We start from the raw sequence: 13,752 nt of genomic DNA, 5'->3' as shown, positions 1-13,752 counted from the left end.
GGGGAGCTCTGAATTAAACCATCTCAAAGTTACCAGTCTACCTTGTCTAATATAGTGTTACCTCCAAATCTTCCTTATGGATCTTTTTTTAAAAAAGCCCCTGCATATTGCTATTTACCTCCCCTTTTGAGAATTAACATGAGGATAGCTTTGATATCCTCACTCTTGCAGCTTTTGTGGGCTTAAAATTATTAGATCTTTTTAAACAACCAGATAAAGCAAGTGAAAAGAATAGATGAAAATCTATTACTATTTCTTATCCCATTATCAAGGCAGCAAAAAACCTCAGGCTCCCACATGAATCATTGTTAAGTTCAAATGCTCAGGCAGCATTTATAACATAAGTCACTTTCAGTTCCACTTTGCTCAGGAATAATTTTATTACTACCTTGTATGAGGAAGGAGGTTATCATAGCTAGCATAAAAATGCTGCCGGGCAGTTAGGAAGGTAAATTTATTTCTATGTAAATAATGTCGTTCATAAAACATTTTATACCAACCACCAGAAGTTGAGGCCATTTGAGAATTTGAGTTGTATGCAGAAACATTGAAAACAATCATATCTTGACATCACACCAAAGTTTAGTAGCGGAGGCCAGTTCCACTGTGTCATGCTTTACAAAAGAGTTAAATAGGTCAAGCATAATGTTTCATATTCCTTCATGGGAGAAGAATCTCAGAAGGTTTGTGCTAGAAAATACCTGTTCCACTTCATGATTATCAGCTAAAAAGTGCTGCAAGGTTCCATCTTGTGCCCCAAGTTGTAATGAATCTGTACGTACTGAGAAAAGTCTGTATGATAGTCACATTTACCTTTCACTCCTTTCTACTTACCTCACAGAGACTACAGAACTCTTGAAGGAGCATCACAAGACTTCCTGTCCTGAACAACAATGCTTAAGAAGCTTAGATCAGGTCTTTGATTGGGGCTGTATATTTGAAGGATTGTATATTTTGAGGAACTTTTGCCATCTAGGGTTCTTGTGGCTTCAATGGCCCATTGAGGGCCAGCTATTTGTCCTATCCAAGCTAAGCTATTATTATTGCTTCCAAGTCCAGTTCAAGGTATTGATGTGACCCCCTAGATGGCATGAGGCCAGGCTACCTACAGAACCTTCTTTGTCCCATTATATCAGCCCATCCCACTGAATCAGGCAGGGAAAATATGTTGCAGATCATGTCAATAAAGGAACTCTTGACTGGTGGAATCTAGAAAGACAGCTATCTCTGCTGTTGCCCCTGTCCTGTCAAATTCTCCCCAATGAATTAAGGCAGGCCCCCAGTCTCCTGACTTTCTGAAAAGGAGCCCAAACATGGCACTGTGGCCTTGTGTGGAGAATCCAGAGGAGCTGCCTGGTACTCTGAGAATCCTGCCTTCCACTTTTTTGATTTTAACTGTATAATCATCCTTGCCTCCCTCTAAATCTGTAATTTTTATATACTATTTTTATATTTTAACATTTTATTGTACACTGCTCAGAGTCCCCCTCTGAGGAAGATGGGCAATTCAAAAATGTAATAAACAAGCATTCTGTACAAAGCTGCATTTAAAGACTATCTGCAAACTTGAATTGGTGTTAGAATCTAAGTACCCAGGAGTTAGTAAGAACAAGAAGTCAGAACATATGATACCCGTAGGGCATTAACTATGATTGCCAAAGCTAATTAAAATTGTTGGTATTCTGGGAGCAAGTGATGTGAAGAATAGTTTTCACCTATATCAACATGTCAATACTTTTTTAAGACAGGAAGGGGGACGCATCACATTTACAAGTTGTTCTCCTGGTTTCCATAAGCTGTGGTATCCATATGGATTGCTGTCTCAGCCAATTCTGACATCTTTCATGAAAACCCTAGAGTCCTATCTTTTCCTTTAAAGTTCCCCATGACTGGCTCTCTTTTGAGATTTAGCTGCAATACAGTCTGTTTTCAATACCCTAGGGCAGTGTTTCTCAACTTCAGCAATGTGTGGACTTTCACTCTCGGAATTCCCCAGCCAGCATGCTTTTTTATTCTTAAGGGCCTGAAATTACTTTAAGTATAGGCAGTACTCATTCATAGCTGTATGACTTGTTATCAAAATCCATTTTTAAAATATCTACCTAATATGCCTGACTTCTTTAATTCTTTTGGGAGACAGTGTTAGCAGGGCAAACTTGAGATGTTGTCACACTGAACAAGGTATATTTTCTGTCAGACATAACTTATTTTACTGAACAAAACAACATCTGTGACATTCCCATTGGTAACCAGTCACTTACCCTACCCTAACGCATGAGAGAGCACTAGAAGTGAATATCAGTTCCTCCTGGTGTCATTTTTTTCAAAGCAGTCACAATACCGAAAGAGAGGGTATATTTTATGTATTTTACCATAGGGAATCTAATAGTAAATGCACAAGATTAGAAAGTGGGAGATTCCTCCTTAGGCATGAAAACTGGCTGGGTGATTTTGGGCCAGTCACTCTCTGTCAGTCTAGCCCACCACAAAGAGTTATTGCTGTTGTGGGGAAAACAGTAAGGAGAAGCATTTTAGTTCATTGCCTTGGTAATGACTGGTATTCTATAGTCACAAGACTATGATTTGCAATATTTTTTGCCAGTGTCGGGCACTTTTTGTTGGTTACCAGCAAAAAAAACCCATTCAAATGAATGGGTTCACTTAACAATTGTGGTGTTCACTTAAGGACCACCACAATAAAATCTGGAAAATTACTTTGGATCACATGATACTTTGATTTATAACCACAATGACTTACAACTGTAATTCCAGGCTGAATTATGATTGTAAATTGAGGACTGTCTGTAAAACCTTAAAGAAATATCAAATAATGATGGCCTACTTCAGGGCTGTCAAACTCAATTTCATTGAGGGCTGCATCAGGGTTGTGTTTGACCTTGGGGGCCCAGGAGTAGTGGTCATGGCCGGGGTGGGAGTGGTCAGCATGGCCATGGCCAGTGTGGGGATGGCCAGCTCAATGTCACTCAAGGCTCTGTTTTCAGCTGCAATGGCCTCCTGCAACCCTCTGCCAGTGAAAACGGAGCCCGAGTGGGCCACGCGTGGCCTCCCTGAGCTCTGTTTTTGCTGCAGAGGGCTGTGGAAGGCCATCACAAAAATGGCTCTCGTGAGCTCCGTTTTCACTGTTTCCAGGGTGGTCCCATGGGCCAGATCTAAGTGCCCCAAGGGCTGAATCCGGGCTGTGTGTCTTGAGTTTGCCACCCCTCACCTAATTAGTCACTAAAATTGTAACTATTCTTTGAATGACCGAGGAGTGGGGAACTCTTTGTGCCTCAGAGTAGAATAAGGAAAGCAGCCACCAAAAACACCTCCCTACATGCACTCTCCAGTCATACCTTTTGATAAAAAGGACCTTCAGGCAAGGACTCCCTATTCACCTGGGCCAGTTGGGCAGAATTTACTTAGGACAGCTAGTCTCCAAAAGAACTGTGTCCTGTAGCTTTATTGACAATAACCAGCATATTGAATTGTACTTGGAAAGAAGCACTAAACTAGCACAGCCCCCGTAACTGTGATGTTATTAGACAATACCATATTGCACAATAAGCGCACGGACTGTTGCATTATATATTAGCTGAATTTTCAGAGTGGTCTTCAAGGGTAACTCCCCCTCCCCAAGTTAATTGCAATAATCCAGTCATGAGATAAAGGTATGTGTAACCATATTGAGAGCATCCTCTTCTGATTAAGGCTGCAGCTGAAAATACCAGCTTAGCAAAGGGTCTCTTGGGCATGATTTAGATTTGGTCTGATTTGGCTAGCTTTTGGGATGTAGCACATCTTGAACTGAGTAAGGAACAACAGTATTTGCTGTTTTACCTTAGACTGAATGCAACTAACAAAGCACAAAACACCAAATTGCCAATACATAAAATAAATACATCTATTTTAAGTTATGGCCATCTGCCACAATTGCTACAAATGCTAACATTCTAGGATCATATCTCATTGCTTACCTGAAGCAGTACACACATTCCTTCAAAGCAATAGTATTTTTTTTAAATAAAAGTTTTATTTGGGTTTTCACAAAACATAATACAAGTAAAATTTCTTTTTTTTTTTAGAATAGCATGGTCCCGGGTTATCACTTCTCCATACAGACACAAATTCAATTTCATATTCACCTTGTGTTCTATTCCATATCTTATTACTATTTTAACATTTTCTCAATAATTTTTCAATTCCCTTAGTTTTCTCAATCTTACACTGAATTATCTCATTCCTTTCTAAATTCAATTATATATATCTTTTTCTAAGTTTCAATACCTTTCTAGTCATCATATTTATACTTTTGTCTGTCCTATTTCAATTTCATATTTTCTTTTCTCATTAAACAAAATTTTCCCTGTAGTTGCTAACTGGAGTATGACACCTTTGTATCTTTTAATTTTTACCCATTCATCTCTTATTTAAACTTCAATTTATGCCTTTACAATTATAACATTCAATATAACACATAACTTCCAGTTGAATTCTGCTTGGTACATTCTTAAAATACGCACTAAGTTCTTAAGGAGAAAATATATATATAACAATAATAAATAAAATACTTATTCTATTCCAATTCAGCTCTATCATTAATGTTAGTTATAATCTTTGACATCTTTAACATTTCTTTTCAATAGGATATCATACTTCTAGGAACACTTATAATATTTCCATAATTTTTCATGTTTCTTTCATGTTCCTCTTCACTTAAATTTTTATAACACATTTATAATAATTAAGATGTTCCCCTCCTTTCCTAATTTCATTCTCTCATTCTCTTTATTTCATTTTATTAAACATTCCATTACATTATAATGAGTATTTTTATCTATCATTTTAATCACACTTGTTTCATATTTTCAAAGTTCATTTCTATTTCTAATATAACAATACTATCTTATGTACCCTTGCAGAATCTCCCTTTCAATTAAGTTTTCACCCATTATCTCTGTGAATTGTACATTTTCCCTGTTTCTCTATGTCCTGTTTCTGTCCTTTATCATTTCTTTTCCTTTCCATCTTGTCCCTTCCCTTTTTGACCCCTTCTCTCTCTAATTCTGATTCTCTCTTCTGTAATCCTCTCTTCTGTTTCTTCCTAATGTTGTAATTACTTTTCAAACTATTCTTTTTTTGAGTTGTTTTTTCAGATCTTAAATTTTTCACTCTCTTTCCCCCTTTCCTTTCTTTTCCCCACATAGAAATACTTGGTCATTGAATATGGCTTCTTTTTTGTCCCGCCCTTCTTGTTCTACAGGCATTTCTTGTTGTTTCTCATAGTTCAGGATCTCTATGTCTAAAAATTGAAATACAAAGCCAAAAGAACCTCTTCCTTCTTGTGCATTTTCTTTCTGTTTTTTAAGTTCCATTCTGAATTCTTCCAAGAGTGATACCATTTTAAAAGCTTTTAAACAACCACACGATTAATTTTAGTCCCAATAGCCCCAAATCCAAAAATCACAAAGTAATCCAAATAATCCAAAGTTTTTTCTTCTTGCTTCTTTTTTTCCCACTTTTTCTTCCTGGGGTTCTCTTATCGTGTTACAAAATTTCAGTTAAAATGTATCTTTTAGGAATCTTATTAAAGTTTCACTGTTAATTCCTTTCACTTCAGGTGGTCTCCTCCATTTTTCCAGATCCCACCCTTTTGTTTTTTTCCTTCTTTTAAAAGTTTTTGAGAATCCAGAAATTTTTATTATCCCTTTGACATTTTATTTTCAGCTTAAATACCTGTTAATGTCAAAGTGGATTTTTGCTGGTTTCTTGTTTAAATCTCTTAGTTGTCAATATAGGGAAGAAGAAGAAAAAAAACCAAATCCTTTCCCTTCCCTCTCTCATTCACCGCTTCAAAGTCTTCTTTGGGAACAATGCTGTTCTTTATAATTCAAATTCCAGGGTACCTTGTATTGTTGTTTTTCCCATTTGACCTGATCAGCCAAAACTTTCTCTTCTTATCGTCCTCCTGCACATTCTTTTCCACTCAAGTTTTTTGTGGTGACCATTTCTGACCACTGCTGCAACTGCCTTCGGGAAAGGGAGTAAGGCAACCTGGGGAGGAGAGATGCGGCTCTCCTCAACTCTGCTGGCAGTCTCCCCCCTCTTTACCACCTCTACGGGGTGGTTTAGCCCCAAAACCAGCCAGCTCAGAGTGCTCCAGCGGTGAGCACAGATTGAAACTACATGATTGCATATTTCAGTCTGTCACCGAAGAAGCTCAAACCGGAAGTCCCAAAGCAATAGTTTTAACCAAAAATGTCCCTAAGTTACACATGAATTTATAAACTGCAGAGACTCAATTCTATCTTCAATTAAAATGTTCTATATTTAAATTTAATGGTCTATAATATGGACTCTGTGCTTTAGAACTAAACACAAAAGTACCATGACATGAATGTGACACTTGTCTGCAACTTCTCAAAGTAACCATGCTTTTTTCTGAGATTAGATGGTTGCCCTCCACTACTGCCATGTGATTCTGAGGTAAAAATGCATTTGGTTTAAGAAACCACAGAAAGGTGTCTGTAATAATTTTAAAAACAGGACTATCATATATTAGTTATAAAAAATCTAGATGTCCATTTTAACAGTTAAGTATTAGTTCTTTCTAAAGGCTCTGCCATCATGTGATTAGCTGGATTTTTGTAATCTAAAAATAGCAACCCTAGCTTTTGAATCTTATAATTCTCATTACTACATTAAAATGTACTTATTTGCAATAGAACACTACTTTAAACATAGCATATGTAGTAATCAGAATTAAAACCAAGTAAGTTTTCTAATTAAACATGGATATGTATTCTAAAGAAAGTTTGTTTTAATTTGCATATCTCGTAAGGGTACTACTCTGAAGAGATTATCCAGGATTATAATATTTTCTTGCTAGTTCTACCTGGTACATATCTTCTTAATCTTTAACAAAGCCATAATATTGCTTAATTCAAAGGAACATTGTTCTAACACAATAATTTGTAACATATTGAACAATTATCATTTTGTTTCATTCCTTTGGTAACATTTACTGCCTTTATTTTACCACATTTGCAAAACTGGAATAGTTACCTTAAACTCTGCAAGATTGTGGAGTACCAAACACTTGTTATGAGAAATATTTAGGGCTTTCTTTTTTAGTTGTATTTTTAACTTTTGTGTATAGCTTAGCTCATCTACCCAATTCACCAGCTGAAAGCTGCTTTTTGCCCACTTTTTAAAAATATACATACTGCTTTTATTGGGACTTCCCTTGTAGGAAAGGAGAGAGATTTAATCCTCTCTTATATTAGCTGTTGTTCTATATCATTTCATCTTGTCCCAATGCTGATGCGGAATGTCATGTCTGCCTCTCAGAGACTAGAATGGAGCAGGTATAGATGGTAAGACTGGGTGGCAACAGGGCTGGGCTCTGGCTGGAATGCAGAAGCACTTGCTGGAAACAAGGCAGCGTGTTACTGCCTTCCTCCTTGTTGTTGCCACAACTCTCTGGCAGAGGATCCTAGCCAATGGGGCTGAACTCAAAAACAAAATGCACAGTATGCAGGACTTCAATTTTTATTCTGGTTATAGACCAGCATATGTGACTAATATTCCAGCAGCTCAAGGTGATGTACATACCATATTTTTTGCACTATAAGACACTCCTATAAGACTATAAGATGCAGCTAACTTTTGGGGAGAAAAACAAGAAAAAAAATCTGCCTCTGCCTCCCAGCAATTTGCCTCCTTGTAGCAAACAGCAAACAGCCTGGTCAGTTTCAAAACAGCTTGATTTAGCATGGGCAGTTGGATTTAGAAACAGCTTGATTTAGCATGGACTGGCGGTTGGATCGGCCTCTGGAATACTGCTAATCACCTGTTCCAGGCTGCGGGGATTGCCGCCACCTATTGCTGCCTCCACACGCCTCATTTTCAGTCTCCACATGACCCATTTTCGGCCTCCACATATCCCATTTTTGGCCTCCATGCATCCTGTTTTCGGCCTGTTCCAGGCAGTGGTGATTGGCAGCGGTGGCAGCAGCGGTGATAGGCAGCAGCCCCTGCCGCCTGGAACAGGCCGAAAATGGCATGTGGCGGCACAAAATGGCCAAAGGGTGGAGGCTGGCAGGTGGGCGGGGCTTTGGCAACATTTGCTCTGTGAGACGCACACAGACACACCCACTTATGGTCTTATAGTGTGAAAAATATGCTATGTGTTCTTGGGCTCCAATTTCCTCCTCCCATCACAGCAGAAGGTTGAGCAGTCCTATCAACCAGGAAGACCTAAGAATGACTGATGCAAAGTTGCACAGCCAATTTCTATAGGTGAAGGTAGGTTTGAACCTTGGTTTCCCTGGTGCTGATCACCATTAACTTTCTCAGCAAGTAGCTAGGGTACATAAGGCTGAATGTCATGCCAGGTTGTGTGTGTTTCGGATCAGCTGCGCTCATACGGTTCACATTGTGAATAGTTCACATAACATGTACTGGACCAGCTTCTTCTCTAATTGCAGTCCTTGTGTCCCACTCCACATCTTTACATGTTTTTGATCCTTCTGATAGAATAAGCAAAGATTGTCCTTGATGGTTTGCCCTATAACAGCAAACTCGGGTCAAGATCACAAGCAGGTTGAGCAAGCACCTGCAGGTACCTTTTGTGTAAGGCAGCCACAATTGGTTTAATTTGAAAAACCACATTAAGCATGGTTTCAATGTATTGTGTGAACTTCAAGGAGTTCAATGGGATTTAACGCCCAAATGAGCCGGCAGCAGAACAGAAACACAGCGTCCAGAAAAGTATTGATCAGGCTTATGATCGGCACAAGCTATATATATATTTGAACCGATTCCAATCCTGAACTCGGGCAGCCAAACTGCAGGCCTTTTCAGCGGCCGGCAGAGGGAGCAAGAGGGCCAGAATTAGCGGCGGGCGGGTTGCCCGTCTCTTCTTCTCTACCCACCCCCACCCCCTCTCCCTTTCCCGGTTGATCCGAGAAGGAGGGAACGCCAGGGCCTCACTTTTCCTGGGAGTGGAGAAGAGGAGGAGCGCGAATTGCGCAGGCGTCTCTCGCACCTTCTTGATTAGTCAGTCCCCTGTGCTGGGATGGCGTTTACTGGGTCAACTGGAGCTATCCGCGAAGGAGTCAGCGGGAGCGACAGCAGCCGCCTTTGCAACGCACGCCGCGGCTGGCGGAGCAGCAGCGGTCGGTGGCAAGTCACCTTGCCGTTGCGCCAAGTCCAGGATGGCCCGGGAAGGCGACGGCGGCAGCACTAGAGGCTGAAGGAAGAGTGCAGCTCCCCCCGACAACCCCGTTAAAAGACTTTGCCGCCGCCGCCGCCGCTCGACTCTTCCGACCGAAAGAAGGGCGGGAAGATGGATGCGGCTCCTTCGCCGGGCTTCGGTCTGAAGGATGTGAAATGGAGCTCCGTGTCCATCCCTTTGGACCTTCTGGTTAGCACTTACCGCTTGCCCCAGGTCGTCAGACTGGACGGCGGTAAGTCGAACCCGCGGGGGCAGGAGCAGCCCAGGAATGCCGCTTGACGAGCGGTTTTGGCTGCGCTCGGGAGCGATGGAAGAAAAAGGGGGCGAGAAGCCGGGCGGGTCTTCCCCGCTCTTTTCCCCCCAGTGAGGCGCCACCAGTGGTCCCTCCCTCCCTCCCTCGGCTTGAACGCTGGCCAAACTCCAGCTCCCGGCCGCTAGTCCTTCTGGGGAGAAGAGCCCATTGGGGAGAGAGGGGGCACGTGACCAAATTATGAATGGGCCGGGGGGGGGGAGAAACGCCGGAGCTTTCAGCCCGTGGAGTAATGCGGGGGAGGGTCAGTTCTGTCGCCCAGGCGCTGGTGCCGTCGGTGCGCGACGCCCGGGAGAAGATCCTTCAGCTGCTCTTCGACGGGACCGCGAGCTCCTTTGGAGTCCGTATCGAGCAATTGCCGTTGGCAAATACCGCAGCTTAAAGTCCTGATACTTTATTAAGAACCGTAAAACCCCACTTCATCCTTGCTGAGTTTTCTTAGCACAAGTGTATTACCTTCTTCCTAATCCAGACAAGTTCAACCGTGGGTGTGCGTGGGTGGGTGTGTGCTCACACGTGCACGCCCATTGCGGGGGTGTAAAAGATTAGGACTGAGCTCCCGAGCAATGTAATTGGAAGTTAAATCCCATAAAGGTCTTTGGGGATGGGATACTAACGTCAGTGGACGGAATCCAACTCTGAGAGTTAAGTACACTTAATTCGTTTGAAATAAGTGGAAAACTGCAGAGACTTGGATTGTGGCCGATTGCACGGAGTATTGAACCTAAATGTTGGCTTCGCGTGTATAAAGCTTTTGGTTTGTTGAACTAGTTAGCCACAGGCTGGGCTATTAGATCTGAGCTGTAAAAATCTGAATGAAAAAGATACAGAAAATACTAAACATTAAATGGCAGTGGTCGTTTTGATTTTTGCAATCCAGATTTTGTAGCTCTCACACTAAACCTAAGCAGGAATTATTTATTTCTGTGTATCTTCTTTAATTCATACCAATTGGGTGTGTAAGGAGAGATATTAGAAGGGAGGCTTGAATTAAAAATAATCATTCACCCCTTCATCCATCCTCTGTGCAGAAACACCAATCTTTACCTAGGTGAGCATTTTTTTTTAATGAACAAACATGGATACTCCAGCTAGCTCAAATAGAAGAAACCTTGACCACCAGTAGTTTGTTTTGTTGTCCAGTGAATGCCCATGGTTAATGTTACATTATGTCTCATGCTGTGCCAGTGTGCTTTGTGACATAGCAAGAAGCATGATTCCAACTGAAATTTTAAAATAACAATCTTAACTGTTAATCTATTAAAATGATGTAGTCTCTCAAATTCTCAGAAAAGTAACCCTATATTTAAAGGGCCATTGATATATCAGCTTATTCTGACAGGTTATATTTAACTGTGAAAGGATGCATTAAGAGAAACTGCTGTTCATGAAATACATTACAGTAATAGTGATAGTTATTGCACACTATACCATGGAGTTGCACTCTGCTTCCAGAGTGAATCAGAAGAACGCACTTAGTGATTTGTGATAGGTGTCTTTTGACTGCTTGTTTTGAAGAAAAACTTTCTTATACTGCTTCTGAATGTTTACTTTCTGTGCCAAGTGTAAGTAGAATTTTACTCTTTGAAAACATTTACATTGTGCGCTTTATGTTGAAATATTATGAAAACATGTGCGTACAGAAATCCATATTACAGTAAAACGTAGCAGATTAGATTGTTTATTAATTTGAAGCTTTTTATCTACATAGCACAAAAGACCAAGAGCTCTCCTGCAGTATTTATGTCCTCTTTAAATATTAAATAGAAAAGGTTTTCATTTTTATATCACCTGTTCATCCAGATCTGTTGAGGATTTTCTGAACTGATTATATCAGATATTCAGCAAATCAGAAACAGCGCTTTTCATAAATACTTAATTTTTGACTGTGATGTTAGTTTATATTTAATTTGAATGCAATGTAAATTTGTTTAACATTGCATTAGAACTAATGCAAAAAATGAAACTACACACTTCATGTTTTGTTAGAGGGTACAAAGGGTGATTGGTATTTGAATTTCCATTGCTGGGAATTCCAGTGTCACTTTTTTTTCTGCATCTTTCATTTTCTCTCATATGCAGCAGTACTAACATTGATATTGATATTGACCTTTCTTTCCTTTTGAATAAATTGATTTCCAAATCTAGACCAGCCTCAGTCGTGATTTATATATCGGAAGTAGGGAGATTTACATACCTGCCAATTTACATACAGTTATGTAGTTTATTTGTATGTGGTGTTAATATCAATGTGTTCTGTGGAAGTTCTAAAAGTTTACAGCTTGGTGTTATATGTAAAATGAGTTTTCCAACAAACCCTGGTTTAAAAGGGCAAAGACCTAGTGTTATATGGGGAGCCAACTACTGTCTGTTTCCTGTATGTATTGCTCCCAAATGTTTTCAGCAATATTTCCTGAAATCATAATTTTATCTGGGCATTCTTATCTTGTTTACTACTTTCCATGTTATTTATTTATATTTCCTGCCTCTACTGCAATTCTTTGAATCATGTGGACATCTTATTAAATCTATTGGCATTCTGTCTTTTATAATCATTCAGTTTGCACCTAGTAGTACTGTGTTACATGGATATCAGTTCAGCAGTCAGTGCTGTTGAATTTAACTAGGCTTATTCTTAATTGCTTAATTACTTCATTACCTGCAAATCTTTGTGCCAGAGTTTTCTGTGGCTTCATGCAGTGGCTACTTGTTCAAATACACTTATGTAAGACTTACTTTGCTTAACATTTTATTTACCTATTCTGTTTGCATATTACCAAACCAATACAGACTCATAAGAATTTATAGCACTCTGATAAAAACAGGTGCTCAATTAAAATATCCTCAATTGATATTATGAACAGTATAAAAGACCATCAAGCAACACCTGCCTATCCCAGGTCCTTGGGAGGGACTTGATAGGAGGATTAAAATGCCAAATCCAGTCTGGCTGGCTGTACGGTGAACCATAATAAATTATGAAGCTGAACAAACAGTGGAGCACTTAGTTAGCTACTGCAAGAAGATGACACAGACTTGGGCAAATAATAGCATAACAAAGTAGCAACAGTGAGACATCAGAATGTCTAAGAAATATCTGGTGGACCACAATCAAGAAAGTAAAGTGCTTTGGCTCTTTAGAATTCAAACAGACAAACACCTGCTACATAACACCCAGACTTAATTGCCTATAAGAAAGAAGTTGTTGTACTTGGAGAAAGACAAAAATCCAAAATACAAAGCCATGCAAATAGAAGTAGAACAACAGTGGCAAAAAAAGCAAAGATAATAGTAATAGGCATGTTGGGTGTAATCAGAAATCAACTGGAACACCAGGTGAACATCATCAGCATTGACAAAAATCACCATCAGTCAATTGCAAAAGGCAACTTTTCTTAGAACAGTTTACATCCTGTGACAATATCATCAAACAACATCTGCCTATCCCAGATCCATAGGAATGAATCAATGGGTGGATAAAAAGTCTAGCTGGCTGACTTTGTGACCAACCATAATTATTTATTAGTTCATTAAATTTATTTGCCACCCATCTCATTGTGGGGCTACTCTGGGCAGCTTACAACAATGGGAAAAGATGAAAAATGTAGAAATAACAATACTAAAGCAACAATTAGCAAAACATGAATTAAACCTTGGAAGGGAAATGAGTATTAGAAAAAAACTTAGTGTGAACCTGTCTTGGTTTTCTTTGGTACAAGAGGGAGGGGGAAAATGCTGTCAGGCTTTCAGGATTGATGTCAGTCTTTGAGGCAGGTCAAAAAAGATACTCCACCAGAAATACTGGAATTTTAGTTTACTAATATAAGCTATAATAACAGAATCTTGAAAAACTGACAGCATCTTGCATCCTCTCCCTCTTAATTCATGTTTGCTAACTGCTACCACCTTCCTTCACCAGGGCCATCTCTGTGGTTCTGAATAGTATCAAATGCTTCATGAAAGACTTTCATCTTAAGTTGGTCCCAAAACATTAAGAGATTTGGTGCAAGCCTTAATTCCAAGGGTACTATTCCAAAAAGCTTAAATAGTAACTGGAAAACAAAACCTTTCAGCCTCTATTCCCTTTATCTCATGAGAAGTGGGTAAACAGGTCCCCAGGAAAAACTAGATGTGAAAATGATCCTGAAGGCATTGGGGCACTAAGACATAAACAAAATGATTGGTTAATGCCAATACTTTGGACTAT

The 13,752-nt window shown here is 39.7% G+C and overlaps 1 protein-coding gene and 1 long non-coding RNA gene across 3 annotated transcripts in view; one reads left to right on the top strand and one right to left on the bottom strand.

Moving 5' to 3' along the window:
* Positions 1 to 9,564, bottom strand: part of LOC148126373 (uncharacterized) — a 38,680-nt gene extending 29,116 nt beyond the window's left edge. The window contains exon 1 of the long non-coding RNA XR_015743190.1: positions 9,437 to 9,564. This is a non-coding gene — a long non-coding RNA (uncharacterized LOC148126373). The remainder of the gene's footprint in view (positions 1 to 9,436) is intronic.
* GAREM1 (GRB2 associated regulator of MAPK1 subtype 1) overlaps positions 8,984 to 13,752 on the top strand; it is a 73,748-nt gene continuing 68,979 nt past the window's right edge. The window contains exon 1 of one of the 2 annotated variants that reach the window (XM_026699239.2): positions 8,984 to 9,467. In XM_026699239.2, coding sequence (XP_026555024.1) covers positions 9,347 to 9,467 — 121 coding nt within the window. In that variant the 5' untranslated portion in view covers positions 8,984 to 9,346. The remainder of the gene's footprint in view (positions 9,468 to 13,752) is intronic. The other variant, XM_026699240.2, reaches the window with a different exon arrangement.

This window comes from Pseudonaja textilis, chromosome 3 (assembly GCF_049901715.1).
Source record: "Pseudonaja textilis isolate UNSWEBS1 chromosome 3, rPseTex1.2, whole genome shotgun sequence".
NCBI classification, from domain to species: Eukaryota; Metazoa; Chordata; class Lepidosauria; order Squamata; family Elapidae; genus Pseudonaja; species Pseudonaja textilis.
Note: the sequence above shows the minus strand (reverse complement) of the source record. Positions and strands in the feature narration are given on the sequence as shown.